The sequence below is a fragment of the Squalius cephalus genome (assembly GCF_949319135.1).
Source record: "Squalius cephalus genome assembly, chromosome: 17".
Taxonomy (NCBI): domain Eukaryota; kingdom Metazoa; phylum Chordata; class Actinopteri; order Cypriniformes; family Leuciscidae; genus Squalius; species Squalius cephalus.
Window position 1 is genome coordinate 22,898,620 of NC_137138.1, and position 16,273 is coordinate 22,914,892.

Below are 16,273 nucleotides of genomic sequence, written 5' to 3' on the forward strand. Positions count from 1 at the left end.
GAGAGGAGGAGGAGCCACGCCCACGAGCAGTGCTCTCTTATTATTCCTGAACACCTTATGTAGCTCCGCCCCTTTTCAGCGCTGCGCTCATTGTCTTTTGACTTCCGGTCTGTATTTTCACAGCGTTTTGCGTGTTTATTAATGAACGGCTCGTTTTAAAATCTTCCCGGTCGATTTACATTTGTTTAGTCATCTGCTTTAAACATTACAGTCCTCATGATAACTTTCGTTAACTTTACATTAAGTAAATCCACTTAAAAAGCTAATTACTCCTGGACAGAAATGCCATATAAATATACAGAGCGACCGCAAAACGGAAGTTAAAAGACAATTTTCCAAAGATGGCGGCGCCCTTGTTTCTCTGGCGCATAAGGTCTATAGCCTTTTGTTTTATTCATATTTCGAATTAGTTTTAATTTGTACATTTTTTTGTTTTATTTTTTTATGTTAAAGTTTTAGTCATTTGTAGTATCATCATTATTTGTATTATTTTAAATATAATATGTCTATATAGTTTTAGTTTTATTTAGGTTTTACTTATTTTAGTACATCGAAGAAAATGAGAAATGTTGGCAACTATAATATAATAACATATTGTTATATGGCCTGTGTTATTGAGATAGGCCTACTATATTGGCCTATTGTTTTCATTAATATTTTGATGTAGTTTTTATTTTAACTTTTTCGTTTTTATTTTAATGTTTAGTCATTTTGTTGTGTTTTTTTTATTAGTTATTGTTTTTTTAAATAGTGTTTTTAAAGTTAAGCTATATATATATATATATGTCAAATGATTAATCGTGATTAATCACATTCAAAATAAAAGTTTGTTTTTACATAATATATGTGTGTGTGTGTGTGTACGGTGTATAATTATGTTCTATATATAAATACACACACATGCATGTATATATTTAAGAAATATTTGCATGTATATACTGTGTATATATATTTATATTTATATTATATATAATTTATATTATATATAAATATTTTATATATGAATAACATTTTTCTTAAATATATATGCATGTGTGTGTATTTATATATAGAAAATAATTATACACCGTACACACACATATATTATGTAAACACAAACTTTTATTTTGGATGCGATTTATCGCGATTAATCGTTTGACAGCCCTAATATATATATATATATATATATATATATATATACATACATATATTAGTTCTGTCAAATCGATTAATCAAGATTAATTGCATATAACATAAAAGTCTGTAAATATATAATAGGTGTGCGTATATGTGTTGTATATATGTATATATGTGTGTATATATATATATATATATATATATATATATATATGAAGACTTCAGATGCAAAAGCCTCTAAGTGCCATCTGAAATTTTCTTTTAAAATGAGTATTTTTATCAAGCTCGTATATTTAAGTTCAGTAATTTCACTTTAATGACAATTAATAGGTAATTTGAATTTCCATTAAAGTGAAATAAGTGAACATAAACATACAAGATTGATAAAAATGATCATTCTAGAAGGAAATTCCAGATGGCACTTAGAGGCTTTTGCATCTGAAGTCTTCATATATATATATATATATATATATATATATATATATATATATATAAATGCACACACACACATACATATATACATATATATACATACATATATATATATATATATATAGATCACAGTTAACGTTTAAGTAACTAAATATTTTTTTTATGGTTTTAGTTTTAATTTCCTATAATAACCCTGAATATAGTGATCCCAATTTAAGTTGAATTAAAACAGTTTGTCATGCTTAATGAAATCAACGAGACCAAGACACTGATGAACAAAAGATCTTTCCTCCTCCCCCGGTCACCTGTTTTACAGTATTAGCAAAACAGCCTCAGTGTTGATGTTGATATTTGATACCTCAACACGTCCATAGGGCTCACAAGTCAAATGCTATGAAAAACATGTGTCTCAACAGAGAGAAGTATTCATTTATCACCTGCGCTTTTGAGCTACTATATATCCATATTTTTAAAACATCCCAAACACCCTCACAGTGGGTTACTTAAAGTGCATCTTCAGTACTGAATCTTGTCTTACTAGAGTGTGTAAATGTAGAAGCTTTTCAACAGTTTCATCGAAACAGGTTACATGCTGCAGAACCAGTTTTACTTCCTCGTTCCACAAAGCAATATTGGTTGACCTTAGACTCCTTGAATAGGCCATGTCAGCAGTAAAAAGCACAGAGCGTGTTCAGTTGATCTGCGTTAAACTCCACGTTAATGCCTCGTCGTTAAGACACATGACGCATTTATGCTCAGCTATTGTGACTCTTGTACAACCCTTCACAGAAAACTATGAGTGACTGAAAAAGTGCTTTTGTTTGCATTTAAAAATGATTCATTTTAGTTAATGTGTCAGTGTGTCGATTTAATTGGAGTCATCCACAAGGAGTACATGTGAGCATTTGTGTATTTGTGTAGGAGGACAACAAAGAGCCAGATAAAGGAAAGAAGAATAAAACGCAAACAGAAGCCATGACAAACATGACACACATTCTTCCACCTGCTACACAGCCAGTGAGATGCCAGAAGATACACAATTAAACCAGAAAGCCCACATGCAGCTGTGTAAAAACAAGTTTATTGTTACATTAAAAATGATTTCTGTGTCATAAAAGTATCTCAAAATCTATGGCATTACTATAAGGACTAAAAATGTTTTGATCCGTCAGATGCAGAACATACAAATTTTAGCATATGTTATTAGAGTGAAATGGTTGTCAGGTATATTGTAGAAATATTTTTAGGAGCACATTACACATATATGGTGCAGTTGGTCTGCTTTCTTAAAGATATAGTTCACCAAAATCACCCTCACGCTGGTGCAAACCCATATTGCAGTCCCCATATACTTGCATTGTGTGGAAAAAGAGCAGCGTAACTATTATTCAACGTTCCTTCATTTGTGTTTCAGAGAAAAAGGTAAGACAAACTGGTTTGGGGCATCATGCGAGTGAGTGAGAGAACTATCCATTTTAAAATGAAACTTTCAGGATAACTATGTATTCTGTATTATATTAATACAATAATACAAACTATTATTATAATATTTTCGTCATATGAAACAATCCTTCATAAATAAATCTGGCAGAACCACATGACTGCAGCACAAACCGCTTGTTAAGCCTTCACAAAACTCACAGTTAGACTTGAAATGTGCATTTCTTTCAAATGCTGGACATCTTATTCAAAATACATATAAACACATAATTAGTGTGCTTATATATTGCTTAAGAAAATTTTTTTTTTATTAAATCTACTCTGAGTGACCTTAATTTCCTTCATTAAAAATATCCCATACATGGACAGGATGGCGAGCATCTGCAGAAAAAAAGTGTATTCTAAAATAAACACTGATTAAAGTGCTTCAGATATCACAATTAGCATTAAAACGACATGTTAGTTTAAATGACCTAAAATGCATCATTGTCATAATGATGGAAATGAATCATGGCCATGATAATATAACGAAGGCAAAGGAGAGAAGCAGCACTTCTGTAGGAGTTTTCCCCCCATCTGACCCAGGTCTTCTGAGTGGAGGTAAGATTTCTTCATATTGTTCATTATTAATCAGTATAGTTTCTCTGTAAAAACAACAGCAACAACAAGAAGAGTCTGTCAGGAATCAAATGTTCATGAGGGACTTCAACCAAAAACTGAGGGTTTTAGCTCTGACATCTGATTGGATGAGCCATGAGATTCTGTTTTATAAAAGTTTCTCTTTAAAAAAAAAAAAAAAAAAGAGTAATATTATAAACATGTTTATATGTACAGTATAATAACATACTATAATATAATATAAAAATATATTTGATCATGTTAAATCAAATATTAATATATATATATATATATATATATATATATATATATATATATATATATATATAGTAGGATGTTAATATACTATACCACTTGTTTATTTTGATAATTATTAATTAAACATTTTATTCATTGAACACTGGTGTCTTCAATCATACTGGTATATCCGTTGTATAAAAATATAATATCATATATATTTAATTATATAATTAATTATTATAATATAATAATTTACTATAATATAGAATAATATAAAAAATATTACAAAATAATATATATATAAATCATGTTTATATAATAATAAATGGTAACAATCTATACTAGTAATATGTTAAAAAACATTATCAGTTGGTGGAAGAATTGCTTATTTTGATTATTATTAGTCATAAATTATATTGAACATTTGTGTATTCCATTACTAGTGGTACTAGAATTGTTTTATAAATATATATATATATATATATATATATATATAATCAATATATTTTATATGTATAATAATTAGGGCTGTCAAACGATTAATCGCGATTAATCGCATCCAAAATAAAAGTTTGTTTTTACATAATATATGTGTGTGTGTACGGTGTATAATTATTTTCTATATATAAATACACACACATGCATGTATATATTTAAGAAATATTTGCATGTATATACTGTGTATATATATTTATATTATATATAAATATTTTATATATAAATAACACATTTTTCTTAAATATATATGCATGTGTGTGTATTTATATATAGAAAATAATTATACTCCATACACACACATATATTATGTAAACACAAACTTTTATTTTGGATGCGATTAATCGCGATTAATCGTTTGACAGCCCTAATAATAATATCTATATAACATATAATACAGTATATTAAATATTACAAAAACATATTTTTGTAATAATATTTTTTATTTATATATATATATATATATATATAAATAAAAAATATATTTTTGTAAAAAAAAAAAACTTGTATGCTTATTTATATATACAAAAACAAATCCATAAAATACTAAATAATATCAAATGACTTCTTTTAGAAGTAGAAGTAGAAAAATAAAAATCTATGATGATAGTTTTAAAAATCTTATTTCACATGATGCTCAGTTACCTGTAAAATCACTGCAACAAAGACCGCCAGCAGAGCCAGCAGCGCCATGCGGCCCAGACTGCCAAAGTCGACGTGTTTGAGGATGAAAAAGCGTGCCCAGCCCAGCTTATCTGCTGTATGTGGTGGATAACGCATCTTATTCACCCCCTCCATCTTCAGCTGTTTGATCAGACAGCCGCGCAAGTGGCTCAAGTGGTCAAAGCCGTACTTGCCATGATAGCGGCCCATCCCACTGTTACCTGCAGGGGGAGTCCAAGAGCTGAGCTTCAGTACAGTCCACACATCAAAACATCACATGCATGCTTCTGCAGCTTCTTCAGACTCTCCGGGGGAAAAAAAACAAAAAAACAAGCACTCACCAACTCCACCAAACGGCAAGGAGCTTACAGAGAAGTGCATCAAACAGTCATTGGCCAACACTCCACCACTAGAGGTCTCCGCTATCATGCGCTTGATCAGCTGTAATGAAAGAACAGATCTGTACCATTGTCTTAAGTAGAACATGATTTGTCTCTATATAATGAATGAATGATCAGTTTAAACCTTGTTGTCTGAAGAGAAGATGTACAAGGCAAGGGGCTTCTCTCTCTGGTTGATGAACTTGATGGCTTCATCTGCACCGCTCACTGTCAGGACGGGCAACAGAGGCCCGAAGATCTCCTCCTGCATCACCTTGGCATCCGGCTTCACGTCCCTTAAAACTGTAGGAGCTGTGAAGAGACGCATGTTGAATAAACACCTTATTCTGCAACACGGAAGTAAGCTATTTTCTGTTAACGTGCGAGACTTCTGATGCATTAGCCGCTATAGACCTAGAAGAAGAATAAAGTGGAGTAAACGGTAAAACTATTTGTGCTACAAACCAGTGTGTGTATGATTATGATAATTAACTAAAATATGATGACAAATGCCAGTGTGCAATATAAAGCAGCAGTTGGTGGATAACGAAGAATTATAAATTAGTAAACAACAAATCCGTTTTATTATCTTCTGAAATGATTGTAGTAACTTAGCATTAGCAATGCAGCTGAAGTTTACCAATGTAGCACTCTGACTCGTCGTTTTCACCCCCCACAGCGACGCTGCTGCCCTCCAACAATCCCATCAGTCTCTTGAAGTGGCGCTCATTGATGATGCGTCCATAATCCAGACATTTTTTGGGGTCTTCGGTATAGAATTCCTGATCAACACAAATGAAAGCATGTATTAGCTTATTTGACATTTTATATTTATAGAATGTTAAATGTTAAATAGTGATAGATTTCATATATACATGAAATTTTATCATTTTCATCAAAATAAAATCTTTTTATTTGCTTATTTGCACTTTTTATTTAGACTTGACTAATTGCTTAAATTCTAATCCGTTCATATGAATGAATATATACAGTATATATATATGAAGAGTTCAGATGCAAAAGCCTCTAAGTGCCATCTGAAATTTTCTCCTAGAATGATCATTTTTATCAAGCTCATATATTTAAGTTCAATAATTTCACTTAAATGGTAATGCAAATTACCTATTATTTGTCATTTAAGTGAAATTACTGAACTTAAATATACAAGCTTTATAAAAATGATCATTCTAGGAGAAAATTTCAGATGGCACTTAGAGGCTTTTGCATCTGAACTCTTCATATATATATATATATATATATATATATATATATATATATATATATATATATATATATATATATATATATACACAGTCTTTATATGTATATATATGAACAGAGTGGAATTTAAGCAATTATGGCCCACTCCAAATCTAAAAATCTACAGCAAGAATAAATCAATTGAATCTGTTTCATAATCTTTTCACATGTTTCCTAACAAATATTCTAGTAATCCATACCTTTTCATTATTAGCCTTCTAAATCAATAGAATTTTTGATGACACTTTACAATAAGATTCAATATTTTAATGATATTAATGCATAAGATATCATCAACTAACTATGATAAATAATTGATCTCAATAAAATATTTGTTATCACATTTAATGTTAATTTAAAAATATGCTATTGTTAGTTCATGTTAGTTTAAAATGCATTTACTCTTAACATTTGCACATTGAAATGCTGAAATGTATCAATATAAATGAACTGTCATTCACAAATAACCTACATACATACTTTAATATTCTTCTTGATCTCTTCAATCACTCTGTCTTGTATACTGGGGTCACACAGTATGTAGTCCGGAGCAATGCAGGTCTGACCACAGTTTGAATACTTCCCCCATGCAATACGCCTGTAATGTCACAGAGAACACGTGTTCAAAATCATTTCACAGATTCACTGCATACAAACATTCAAGATTAATAGAGTGCATTAGCGCCCGCCCACTTTTTCAGCGCCGTTGGTTCCGGAAGTATTTTTTCCATTCATTTCTCCCATAGGCATTTCACAAAAGTCTTCGTTAAACCGTTATAAGCCATGAACCAAGCCAATCAGCTACGAGGTGAATCATAACATGTCAAACTTTTGATTTGAAGCAAAAGTATTTGAAAATCAGACAAAAATTCAAAGGTAAAAGACTGTACTTAACGACTTTAGTGAAAGAAAGAACCACAATCCCATGAAGCATTGCGAACAGCGAACAAATTAAAAACGATTGAGAAATAAAAAAAATACTAATTGAAAATGTTGATTATATATAACAATATATTTTAAGTTTATTGCAAAATATGCATATATAATCAAATACTCAAGTATTTTGAGAGCATAGAAAGAACGACTTGATTACGTCATTTGCGGCACATCATGGGAGTGGGCGGAGCTAACGAGATCTTTTGGTGCGTTTGAATTATTTCAACTCTGATTGGTGGAATTTTCTGTACAGCATCATGGGTAATGTAGTTCTTACCCACGAATTCCGCTGTTAAAGGAATAGTTCACTTAAAAATGAAAATTCTGTCCTCATTTACTCACTCACCCTCAAGTTGTTTCATACCTGTATGAATTTCTTTCTTCTGCTGAACACAAAGGAAGATATTTTGAAGAATGTCGGTAACCAAACAGTTGATGGACCCCATTTGGTCTCGTTTGGTCACTGGCATTCTTCAAAATATCTTCTTTTGTGTTCAGCAGAAGAAGGAAATTCATACAGGTTTGAAACAACTTGAGGGAGAGTAAATGATGACTGATTTTCATTTTTAAGTGAACTATTCCTTTAAACACGATTCTTTTAAAACTAAGTTTATAATAATGTGGGCTAACGGCTTCAACAGAAGCAAATACTATCGATTAACAACCTCATGGCTCACAGTAAAACCGTCTTTAAAGGTTTCTAAGTTGTCGTCAAAAATCAATTTCCCTATGGAGAGTCGAATGGAGTTTTTACTTCCGGAGTCCGACTGTTGTGAATGGACTGACCGGCATGCGACGGCGAGGTCACAGTTGTTGTCGATGTAGCACGGGCTCTTTCCGCCCAGCTCCAGAGTGGACGGGGTTAAGTGTTTCGCAGCAGCCTCCATGATGATTTTACCCACTATACCGTTCCCAGTGTAGAAGATGTGATCAAACCGCTGCTTGAGCAGCTCTTGGGTCTCTGTCACCCCACCGGTGACAACAGGGTACAACTCCTGAGATCAGAACCATCAGTATGAATAAATTACACTGTATACTAATTCAAATGTATATTTAGGGTTACTACCCTTTTTATTTGGTTCATTTAAATTATAAACCAATTTGTTATAGAAATGTATGAAAGAAATCTTACTTTGTCCAAGTACAGTGGTAAGAGATCCTCCATTACTTTGGAAGTGTGAGAACTGACTTCAGATGGCTTGATCACAGCTGCATTACCTGCCAAATAACATAGTATTAATTATAATATGACAATATTATTATCAATTTTCTTAAATATTGGCAGGCGTTTTGTATCTCCACATGTTAACTTAGTAACACCCACTGATCTATATAAATTATAGACTATAAAAAAATATGATCTGTAATAACTTACTTAACAAATTTATCTCTGTTTTGCAAACCTGACTTTTCACTTAGTAAACGGTGACTAACATTCTTCAAGACAGATAACAGACAGAGGGATAAAAGCTGAAGCTATCTCTGTATATAGTGATATTGAGTTCAAACGAGTTACAGCATTTTAAAAAAACTTGCAAATAATGTGCATAAGTTAATTCATGCATTATTCTTAAAACGGGACAATAAATAAATAAATAGTTTTAAAATCTAAAGTATTTCTAGGGGTTATTTTTGCAAGTGCTGACATTGTTGATAGTGACTAAGGGAAAGGGACAGTACTGTACTTTGGTCTGTTGGCACAGGGCAGTTTCACATTAGTAGGACAAAGTACAGAGTAACACAGTTATCCTTAAATGTGCTCTTCATTCATGTTACTAAAATGTTTTTTTTCCCATCTACACTATAAAAACTGAGGAGAAGATGTAAAACCAATTGTTCAGACAAATGCCTCATATTTAATGTTTTAAAGTGGGTGGAGAATGTACAGTCACGTACACTGGGGTTCATAAGTCTCAGACCACAATGGTCAGATGGTCACATCTGGTATTCAAAATCTAAATTAAACACTTTTGACATTTTAAAAAGTTATGATGTAAATAATTAAGAAATATTTAAAATGTTTGATTATATTTAGATCACTAATTAAATCAGCAAATTTAATCAGTGCTGATGAATAACACAATTATCAGGCTTTGCACGTTTTTGTGGTTCATGCAGCTCTAGTGCTGCTATTATTAAAGGTGCAGTATGTTATTTCTCAAAGTCGTTGCTGAACATAGTTGATATTTGAAATCAACACAAACAAACACACCCCTCTCTTCATTGCTCAGCCTCTAAAGCTCACTCTCCAATGCTAACCGCCCTGCTCTGAGTTGGTCTCGAACCCCAATCGCTGGCATGCGAGGCCGATGCAACAAGGACAAGGACGCTAAACAGTAAACACTGCATTCTCTAGCAGTCATCAGTCTGCACAACTCTCACTAGCTGGCCTCCTTACACACGCAATGCAAGAGTGTAAGTCTGTTTATCATAGCAGAACCGCAACAAAATAATGCTTCGCGAAAAATAAAGCGAAGATGACGAACGAACGACAAGGAAGCACAAAAAATTAACATACATACACAAGAGTAAATACAAACAAGAGTTGGTTGTTAGTTGTGTGATGGAATTTTAATAGATAAGATAGTAAACTAAATTTTAATCTAACCATGATATTAAAGGATTAGTTCACTTTCAAAAAAAATTTTGCGGATAATTTACTCACCCCGATGTCATCCAAGATATCCATGTTTTTCTTTCATTAGTCGAAAAGAAATTAAGATTTTTGAGGAAAACATTGCAGGATTTTTCTCCATATAATGGACTTCAAAGGCAACCAACTATACCAATGTTCAAAGAAGGTTCAAATGTCCGTCTCAATGCAGCTTCAAAATCTCGACACGATCCCAGCTGAGAAATAAGGGTCTTATCTAACGAAACGATCGGTCATTTAAAAAAAAAAAAAAAAAAATTATATATATATATATATATATATATATATATATACTTTTTAACCACAAATGCTCATCGTGTACCATCTCTGAGATGTGCCACGCATTGCGTCATCACGTTGGAAGGGTCACGCGTCACGTCATCTATCTAAGTTATTTGCCTGTGTACTCCGGTTCAAAAAGGTTGGGAAGGGCGGAAAATTCCATCTCATTTTCTCCTTCAACTTCAAAATCGTCCAACATCTTTGTTTTATTTATTTTTTTTTTTTTTTTTTTTTTCGTGACCTTTCCAACATCATGACGAAATACGTGGTGCATCTCAGAGATGGAACAAGAAGGGCATTTGTGGTTAAAAAGTGTATAATTGGTTTTTTTTTTTTTTTTTTTTTTGAAAATGACTGATCGTTTCGCTAGATAAGACTAGGGTTGGGTATCGTTTGAATTTGAACGATTCCGATTCCGATTCCAATTCCTTGTTTCGATTCTGGTTCCTAATGATTCTCGATTCCGATTCTTTTAAGAGGCAGGGTCAAAAAAGTTTAGATAAATTTTAATTCTATGAACTTTTTACTTTTTATGAACTTTACTATGAATTTCTCACAGGGCTGTTTTCAACTACAATATAAATATCAAATCTATTTTAAAAAATTTTTTTTAGGATATTTTAAATGAGCTAGCTAACCAACGGTCTTTCTGAAGGAAATAGTCTGACCTTCTCCATCAATTGCTATTTTCACAGCTAAAATGGGCTATCAGGTAAAATAGGCTAAATAAGGTTGTTTACACTCATGTGTAAATGTGTTTTCATGAATTTTTTTTTTTTTTACGTTCGCCGGCATCGCGCGCAGTTTTCAAACGGACGAGCAGAGGACGAGAGAACATGGTTGTAACTTGCAAGATACCGAAGAATAAGAAAACATCATATAAGTACGTTTTTAAGGTTTAACGTCAGGGTTGTTTGCTCTGAATACATTTTATGAGAAGCTGTGAGTTAATAAGGGAACTCACACAGCGTCTCATAAAATGTATCGGTTCGCAGTTTAGCATAACAATCCATATACGCTTACACCTGTGCTAGTAATACACGCATTTACCATGCCGTGTGTACGTTACAGTTTACAAATGTTTAACTAATGTGGGGAAGTAGGCTACAGCTGTCAGTGTTCAGCGAGTTAACATTTGGCAGTTTGAAATCGATTAGGTAGTTACTTCAATTCAGAATAGGGCTAGAAATGATCAAATTGGTAACTTAGACAGCAGTTTCTTCTTCCGGTCGGCGGACTGTGATTTGAAACTAGGAATCGAAATGTAAACTTTTGAACGATTCCGGGAAAATCGCAAAGCTAGTCCCGGTTCCAATCGATACTCGATACTCGATACTCGATACCCAAGCCTAGATAAGACCCTTATTTCTCGACTGGGATCGTGTCGAGACTTTGAAGCTGCAATGAGACGGACATTTGAAACTTCTTTGAACATTGGAATAGTTGGTTGCCATTGAAGTCCATTCTGTGTAGAAAAATCCTGGAATGTTTTCCTCAAAAACCATAATTTCAATTATGTAATCAACTGAGCTCTTAACCCTTTACAATGATTTTTTGCTTATGCCAGTAACATAGGGTAAAAAGGTGAGGGCTTGCTTTACCAATTGATCATATTGAAGGTGACATGAGTTAAGTCATGAGTTAGTCACTTGATCTTATTTGTTGTATCTGTCTTTATCCTATAAAACCAGATGTATTCCATTTGCTGGTGGGATTCTCTCTAAAATTTGTCTGAGATCGTCCGGCCGTGCTTCTTCTTGGGGGAGATTCTCTGAGAACTGCGCGGGAAACTCTCCCGGCCGTGATTAAAGCATCTAAAGGACATTTGCTGAAGTCTGTCTGGTTATTATTGCTGCGCAGCAAGTTAGTTAAGGGAACAAGTTAAGGATTACTGACTCGGCCGACGTCGACTGTAGACGAGCTAGAGTATAAATATTATTGAACGGGGACGTCGACTGTAGACGAGACCCAGAGAAACTAACGTCGATTGTAGACGAGACCCAGAGAAACTAACGTCGATTGTAGACGAGACCCAGGTAGACTAAACGTCGACTGCAGACGTTCGGGGACGTCGATTGTAGACGAGACCCAGGTAGACTTAGGTCAGGTGCGAAATAGGTTTAGGAAAAATCTACCACAATTTGGCGGGCCATTCCAGGAGTCCTCGGAATCTCCCTCTGTCAGTGGATGGGGACGAGGAACCACGTTGTCTTCATTCTGCCAGACTGCAGAACCCTGTTCGACGGGCTAAAAGGACTTAAGGTTAAGGTAGGATGACAGACTTCAAAATTTAAAATGCTTCTAAATTAATTAAAAGTTTTAATTGAATTTTGGATTCTGTTAAGTAAAATTTTGAAGAAAACTGGTGATCACATTTAAAATATTTAAGAGTTGAATATGTTTTTCCCTTGGCTATTAAGGGCAATGATTATGGTTAAATTCAACCAAATTTGTTGTGTGAGAGTGCGCCCAGAAAGCTGTTAATGAAACTTTGTTCCTGCAATTAGCAACTGGTCATGCTGGAAACCAGATTTGGGAGGAAAAATACCCCGAGATGCTGTAGTGATGCAACTTTGTGTGAGCACATAACTTGTGATTTGTTTTACTGGCCATATGCTTGTGTTTTTTGTCATGTTTGGTGTGGGCACATGGCTTGTCATGTATTTCCTTGAGCCATGTGCTCACACAAAACGAGACATGAACACGCAGCCAATGAGAACACTCATAAGCCACGTGTTCACACAAAACGTGACAACAAGAAAGCACACAGCTAGTGAAAAACACAAGCTGCGTGCTACACAGTACAGCAGCTCCAGAAAAACAATGACACTCAAACCCAGTGTTACTCACCTATGGAGCGGAATCAAAGTGTGAGCGCAACCTCTGTGTCTGTTTTCAGGCCTTCCCGCTTAGCTCTCTCCAGCGCTGGACAGCTTTTCTAATATTAACACTAAAGCTCTTTCCTGATCATAACCCAAAATTCTTATGAGCTTTTATATTTTGTAATGTCTCTCAGCCATCCCTCTTTCTACAGTCTTTCTTCAAATCTCCCTCTTGCTTGTTCTCTCTCCTACACTGTCTCCTAATGCTGCTTGGCTACAAGTTTGTTGTTGTGTCGGTCTGACCAACTTTCAAACAGCGTTTTTCAAATATCGCTTACCCCAACTTTAAAGGGTCTATATGTAGAATTCAGAAACCCTTGTTATTAGTGACACCGGTGGCCGTTCAGTAAACTGCAGCTAGCAACTTTTTTCACACACAATATACAAGAGACTGAGCGTTCCCAAAGACTATAGAATTACACAAGACGCGTCACTTGTATTGTTTTGAATGTGGAAAAGTGCAACGCTCAATATGGTGGAATAAGTCCCGCCTTCTAAATAAGAGCCAATCGCCGATTGGTGAAGTCATCGCGTCACTGCAGCTGCCGTTAGAAGCTCCGGTTCCTATAGAAACAGTCAGATGCGCGCTTCCACTGCGCATTAGCTTGATCCAGCCTGAAAAATGTCGTTTTCTGTCATGATTCGAGCGTTTAGAAACTAAATTTATGAGACAGTTGTTGTCAGATTTCATTGGTGATTTCAAATATGACATTTAATCGTAAGCTTGGAAAACAGTTTTGGAGAATTTGATGTTTCCCCATTCAAAGAGATAGGAGCTGCACTTGCATGCCCAAGAGGCGTTTCAAAGATGGCCGCCGAGTGAAATGACTTGTCTTAAAGGGACTTTGACGTGCCCCAATATACTCACGGCAAAGTTTTTTTTCCGTTCTTCACTAAAAGTAAAAAAGGGGCTGGATATACCTTTGCAGCAATATAATGTTAACGAACATACTGATGGTCCTTCGGAAGATCTCGATTACCTGCTGCTATAGCTCCAATGAGGGGCCCGATGGTGACTGCCCAGGGGTAGTTCCAGGCCCCAATGACTAGCACTACTCCAAGGGGCTCAGGCTGGATGTAGACCTGGTCTGAGATGGTCATCATGCTCTTGCTCACGGGTCGAGGAGCTGCCCAATCTTTCAGCTTTCTCACAGCCAGGTTAATCTCACTCTCCAGACCCAGAGTCTCATACAAAGGAGTTCCAAATTCACTCTGTCGCCAAATATATAAAGCAAATATCACATAAGCAAACAGAGTTTAGAAGCGGACAATACACAAGTGGATGGGTCACCAACCCTTCTGAGATCCTTTTTGAGGCCCTCTGCGATTTCATTCTGTCGTTCTCTGACAAAACGCAGCAGGTTTTTTAGCTGTGTAATGCGGTACTCCAGTGATTTGCTCCGGCCAGTGAGGAAGGCCTTCCTGGCACGCTCCACTGCTTTCTGCTCTCGAGACATACTGTGAAAGGGGAAGTCATTCATTTCACTCTGGTTACAATTCTGTCACATTTAGGTAAACTTCACACAATGATCTCATGTCAAGTCACCTTCATTTATATAGCGCTTTTCACAATATAGATTGTTTCAAAGCAGCTTTACAGTGATAATAGGAAATTAAAGTAACAGAGATTATTTTGGCTTTACAGCAGCTCTAGAACAAAGTTATTGTCCAGCTAAAGTTAGTTTTGATTGAAAGTAATGGTTTGACATCTGAGCCCTTGAAAAGTGAATGTGGAACAAACAAATATTTTCACAACTGTTGCATAATTTTCTGCATAATCAGAAATCAGATGAAAGCTCATGACCCAAAACTTTTCTTCCTAGAGACATTACGACACAGTGGTCTCTGCATGTTTAAAATGTTTTCAAAATCATCCCATAACATCTATTCTATTTTAATGATTTAACTTCTGTCATTTCTACTTAGTTTTCAGAGTTTCGTGAGCAGTTCAATTCAAAGTGGCTGAAAAAGTGCAAAGAGCTTATTGCTGCAGTTTATAACTTTGACACCACTTTGATTAAAACATAACTGTTATTATTAGTTATTCTGATCATTTAATAATCTAAATAAAATATATAATAAATAATCTAAATAAAATATACTACTAAATTAATAATAATACTATACTACTACAATAATAACAATGATTATTATTATTACTAGCCTAGTAGTATTTATTACAAGTAACGTTATGTAATTAATAAATACCTGTAGATGAATAGTAACGAATAGTTACTAATTAAGTAATCAAATGATAAAATAACCAATACTGTCATAAAAACTGACAATAGTTAATAGAAAATAATAACTGTGTAACGTTTGTACGTGACAGGAATGCACCGAAGAAGTTATGCAACACATAGCGGGATATGAGACTGTCATACTAATGCGTGCATGCAGAAACACATTGAAATCAAGCATTTATTAGCCGTCCAAAGTGTTTCATATTATAACTCCTTTCTGAATAAGATTACATGTCTATATGCGCTTAATGTCTCATTGTCTTGCGCAGTTGCAATTACAAGTTTATAACAGGCTAGAATCCCAGGAGAAGAAACGGGATGAAACGGGTTCAATTACCTTGTAACGTTACAGTATAAACGACATCGCTGCAGTCGAAGCGAACATCGATTAATACGCTTTCGAGAAGGACAACGAAAAGCCTTACGTTTCAGTACATTACCTTCACAGTGCACACAGTGCGTCCAGTCCTTTCGCTGTTTATGCTATGTGGCGATCAGATAAAGCCTCCGGATCAGATAGTTCATTCAAGCTGAACGATGGTAAACATTAAACACTACAGTTCCGTTAACAGTCGAGGCTGGAGCGGAGGGGGCGGGGTCTCGAGAGTGGGCGTGGCCACGTCGCCCTGAGGC

The 16,273-nt window shown here is 34.6% G+C and overlaps 1 protein-coding gene across 1 annotated transcript; it reads right to left on the reverse strand.

Annotated features, from left to right (window-relative positions):
• Window positions 1-2,397: 2,397 nt before the first annotated feature.
• Window positions 2,398-16,225, reverse strand: aldh3a2b (aldehyde dehydrogenase 3 family, member A2b). Its single transcript, XM_079846704.1, has 11 exons — window positions 16,081-16,225; window positions 14,693-14,855; window positions 14,378-14,609; window positions 8,713-8,798; window positions 8,367-8,575; window positions 7,125-7,242; window positions 6,025-6,166; window positions 5,530-5,696; window positions 5,346-5,445; window positions 4,987-5,225; window positions 2,398-3,632 (listed from the first exon to the last, which is right to left on the reverse strand). The coding sequence occupies exons 2-11, from the start codon at window positions 14,852-14,854 to the stop codon at window positions 3,615-3,617; spliced, it is 1,473 nt and encodes a 490-aa protein (XP_079702830.1). The 5' UTR covers window position 14,855; window positions 16,081-16,225; the 3' UTR covers window positions 2,398-3,614.
• Window positions 16,226-16,273: the final 48 nt, after the last annotated feature.